Source organism: Cephus cinctus, unplaced genomic scaffold (genome assembly GCF_000341935.2).
Source record: "Cephus cinctus unplaced genomic scaffold, Ccin1 Ccin1_scaffold3355, whole genome shotgun sequence".
NCBI lineage: Eukaryota > Metazoa > Arthropoda > Insecta > Hymenoptera > Cephidae > Cephus > Cephus cinctus.
Genome location: NW_014334556.1, coordinates 1 through 4,774, shown reverse-complemented (window position 1 = coordinate 4,774; position 4,774 = coordinate 1). Strand labels below are relative to the sequence as shown.

The 4,774-nt window shown below is 41.6% G+C and overlaps 1 protein-coding gene across 2 annotated transcripts; it reads left to right on the top strand.

The window, feature by feature from the left end:
* The first annotated feature begins 314 nt into the window (after window positions 1-314).
* Window positions 315-4,699, top strand: LOC107274554. 2 transcript variants are annotated; one of them, XM_025091810.1, is made up of 4 exons: window positions 315-1,113; window positions 3,489-3,743; window positions 3,810-3,974; window positions 4,039-4,699. In XM_025091810.1, exons 1-4 carry the CDS (start codon window positions 730-732, stop codon window positions 4,453-4,455), a joined length of 1,221 nt encoding a protein of 406 aa, XP_024947578.1. In that variant the 5' UTR covers window positions 315-729; the 3' UTR covers window positions 4,456-4,699. The 2 variants fall into 2 exon arrangements, with proteins under 2 accessions (XP_024947578.1, XP_024947577.1); XM_025091809.1 differs by lacking the exon at window positions 315-1,113 and adding an exon at window positions 2,498-3,295.
* The last annotated feature ends 75 nt before the right edge of the window (window positions 4,700-4,774 follow it).

Genomic DNA, 4,774 nt, shown 5'->3' with positions numbered 1-4,774 from the left:
CATGGATCAACGTATTATGAACGGTTGTCAGCGAGAAATTCAAAAGTCACCATACGCCTTATCTTATTGTTCCTTATCATTCCATATGTGGGACGTGGACAAAGTTTCGCAAATACTATATCTCGCTTTTCGTTTATCTCACTACCCGAGCGATTCATTTAAAATACATGGAAAACTATACAAATTCCGGTATCGTAGCCGTATTTCGTAAAAATTTCCCTGTCGCACATACGGAGTTATAAGATAACGCGTATATTTTATTTAAATCCCGCATTATCAACACATTACAAAAGAACGACGAGATATCTCGGTTTTCGCATTTCACCGTCAGTGGCCGCTGACGAAATATCTCGTATTTACTATTTACCTATGCTGGGTATAGTTAGCAGTAAGATCTCTGATCCGCGATAGGTCGAGATTAGAGTACGTAAAGACAAGTCATTGAACGCGATATACGTAATTGCCAGAGATAACAGAAAGTCCTTATCGGTATCCGAGATTATTTGCAATACCAGCAAAGAGACTAAAATAAGACATTTTGTGCGTTCTCAAAGTCGCGCCTTATCGGATTAAGTAAATCGCACGACGGGGATCGTAATTTCCGTGACGACGGTACAGAAGTCAAGCACAGCCGCTAGTAAATGATTAGACAGTACGGCTAGTAGTGGCGAACAAGATATATCGTGAAGCGCGAACCGAGGCTGAGAGTCTGTGAAATAATAAGTGAAAATGTCACCGAGTGACCGGAGCGACATCTTCGAGGAGGAATTCCTGAAGGAGCATCTGCTCGCACTGGCGAGCTCGCTGGGAATAGAGGAGCCAAGGTATCGCGTATTATCGGCCAGTGGAAAAGGGGAAAATTTTATTGGCGTCGTATATCGCGTCTGTTTGTGGCAAAATGACCGGGATAACGATAAACGCTGGTTCATCTTCAAAGTGGCGCCCAGGACTGAAATTCAGCGACTTTACACCCAGGCGGCAATAATGTTCGAGAGCGAAGTAGCCTTTTACACGAAGATAGTTCCGCTCTTCGAGGAAATTCTTAAGAGGTACAAGAAATCTTTGGACTTCGTGCCGAAGTGTTATCGTACGAGTCTCCGGGAGTGCGAAGAGGTAAGATAGCGCTGGGTCGCATAAGATTTTGAATTTCCTTGAAAAAATAGTACAATTTTTGGGGTATTTGGGAATTAATACTTTTTTCCAATTTTTTCTTCACCGATAATCCGCCTGCGATTGGAGTGACTAGAGATTTTTGTTTAAAAATACTTTTTTTTTTCCTCTTAATGATCTTTATCATTTTACACAGATTGTCATTCTCGAGGATCTTGCCCAACGTGGATTTACGCTCAGGGATCGTCTCGATCAGTTCGATTATTGTGACGTCGAATTCTTTGTTCAAATACAAGGACGAGGTAGACTGTGAAAAATACTAATTTTCAATAAAAAAAATTTCTAATTTTAACTAAAAAAATTTGTTTTTCAGAATAAAACAAAACCCACCCACATGTACTTCGTGGACTTTCAACTGTGTCGATGCGCCGCGCCAATCACCGACCTGACATACATGATATTTTGTCGCTGTATAGCAAAGAAACTAGAGATCGATACTACGATCGATTGCATCAAGATTATTACGAATCTCTCTCGGACACCTTATGAAAAATGGATTGCGATCCGGAAACACTTTATCCGATAAGCGCTTTTGAGGATCAACCAAAGAAATTTGGTTGCTTTGGAACCGGAATGGCAATCACGACCATACAGCTATTCACCAAAGTTAACGCAACGCTTGAACCCACCGATCTATATTTCGAAAGGGAAGATCTAGTAGATCGATTAAAAACCGATAACGTATACAGAACCATGTTAGTGGATACGATAAAGGACAGCGTGGACTACGGTTACACACGATCATTATGAATTTGACAAATATATAAAAAAAATATATTTTCTTTGCAATTATCACTAAAGTGTATTATCTGTCTTAAATTAAATTAAATCGATCGATAACGTTCGAAGGATCATTATTATTATCCCAATCCTTATCCCCACGCGACTTCCAACCACATAGATTGTCCAAATGCTGAATCATAGTTGACAAAAAAAAATTCCCGATAACAAACTCTTGGAGAAAAAAAAAAGTTGATATGCGAAAGAAAAATGATCATTCCCTAATCGCCCGCATGGATCAACGTATTATGAACGGTTGTCAGCGAGAAATTCAAAAGTCACCATACGCCTTATCTTATTGTTCCTTATCATTCCATATGTGGGACGTGGACAAAGTTTCGCAAATACTATATCTCGCTTTTCGTTTATCTCACTAGCCGAGCGATTCATTTAAAATACATGGACGACCATACGAATTCCGGTATCGTAGCCGTATTTCGTAAAAATTTCCCTGTCGCACATACGGAGTTATAAGATAACGCGTATATTTTATTTAAATCCCGCATTATCAACACATTACAAAAGAACGACGAGATATCTCGGTTTTCGCATTTCACCGTCAGTGGCCGCTGACGAAATATCTCGTATTTACTATTTACCTATGCTGGGTATAGTTAGCAGTAAGATCTCTGATCCGCGATAGGTCGAGATTAGAGTACGTAAAGACAAGTCATTGAACGCGATATACGTAATTGCCAGAGATAACAGAAAGTCCTTATCGGTATCCGAGATTATTTGCAATACCAGCAAAGAGACTAAAATAAGACATTTTGTGCGTTCTCAAAGTCGCGCCTTATCGGATTAAGTAAATCGCACGACGGGGATCGTAATTTCCGTGACGACGGTACAGAAGTCAAGCACAGCCGCTAGTAAATGATTAGACAGTACGGCTAGTAGTGGCGAACAAGATATATCGTGAAGCGCGAACCGAGGCTGAGAGTCTGTGAAATAATAAGTGAAAATGTCACCGAGTGACCGGAGCGACATCTTCGAGGAGGAATTCCTGAAGGAGCATCTGCTCGCACTGGCGAGCTCGCTGGGAATAGAGGAGCCAAGGTATCGCGTATTATCGGCCAGTGGAAAAGGGGAAAATTTTATTGGCGTCGTATATCGCGTCTGTTTGTGGCAAAATGACCGGGATAACGATAAACGCTGGTTCATCTTCAAAGTGGCGCCCAGGACTGAAATTCAGCGACTTTACACCCTGGTGGCAATAATGTTCGAGAACGAAGTAGCCTTTTACACGAAGATAGTTCCGCTCTTCGAGGAAATTCTTAAGAGGTACAAGAAATCTTTGGACTTCGTGCCGAAGTGTTATCGTACGAGTCTCCGGGAGTGCGAAGAGGTAAGATAGCGCTGGGTCGCATAAGATTTTGAATTTCCTTGAAAAAATAGTAGAATTTTTGGGGTATTTGGGAATTAATACTTTTTTCCAATTTTTTCTTCACCGATAATCCGCCTGCGATTGGAGTGACTAGAGATTTTTGTTTAAAAATACTTTTTTTTTTCCTCTTAATGATCTTTATCATTTTACACAGATTGTCATTCTCGAGGATCTTGCCCAACGTGGATTTACGCTCAGGGATCGTCTCGATCAGTTCGATTATTGTCACGCGTCGAAAGCCCTCCGCCATCTTGGACGTTTGCACGCGCTCAGCTTCGCCCTCCGGGACCAGCGACCGGAAACTCTCGAAATTTTCGGAAAAGTTCGCGAGAATCTTTTCAACAAGAATAACCTATCCAACGAGATATTTCAATATCGATATGAGCTGGTAGCAGACAGCGTTAGAACGGTGAGTGAAAAAAAAAATGTTCTCGAAAAATTTTTTCCGCACAAAAACTAATTCCCCGCGACACAGGTACTATCGGACGAAGATCCAAAGTACGTGAAGAGATTCAATAAGTTTTACGAAACCGTCTGGACCGACTCAGAAAGAGCCTGTATGCCAAAGGAAGCGGAACCGTATTCCGTGATATCCCACGGTGATAGCTGGTCCAACAATATATTATTCAAGTACAAGAAGGTAAAGCAAAAAAAAAGATATATTTTTTCAAAAATTCCCAAAACCAATCTCTTTCATTTTTCAGGATTCGCCGGAACCCGAGGACGTGTGTTTAATAGACTTTCAATTTTACCGCTTCGCCTCGCCAGCCCTTGACATTCACTACCTGATTTACAGCTCCACCAATCAGGAGTTACGTGACGAGTACTACGATCGTCTGATTCGCGATTATTACGATTCCCTGGCCGAATATCTCAGGGGACTTGGCTCCGATCCGACAGCTCTGTTTCCGTTGGACGTGTTGCGGGATCATTTGACGAAATTCGGCTTTTTCGCCGGTGCTATTGCTGTAATTACGCTTCACATCGTAACCGCGAATCGCGAGGAAGGGACGGAAGTTAACGACGTGGAGAAGCTGAAGGAACGTGTGATGAACGACACGCATTATCGCGTAACGTTGCGCGACGCTTTTAAAGATATAATTGATCGCGATTATATATAATTAAAATACCGCAAGCACCAGCCCTTATAACTTCCGTTGATATCGCCGGAAATTCCTACCCGATAGCAATCCGATACTAGCTGCACCGGTAGGGTAATCTGGGCCTAGGCCCAGTCAGGGGCGGCTCGCGTAAAGGCACCACCCCCTATTTGACATTGTCGATGACGTTCAATATAGTCATTTTTTTTCTTTAATTTTTTCTCTATATTTTTACGATATATAATAAATTTTCTTTTTATACATGCTTCTGTCATTTTACACAATTTTAACACAAAGGCTACACGTTTTTCGGGGTAGCACCCCAAATACAGCTACGAGC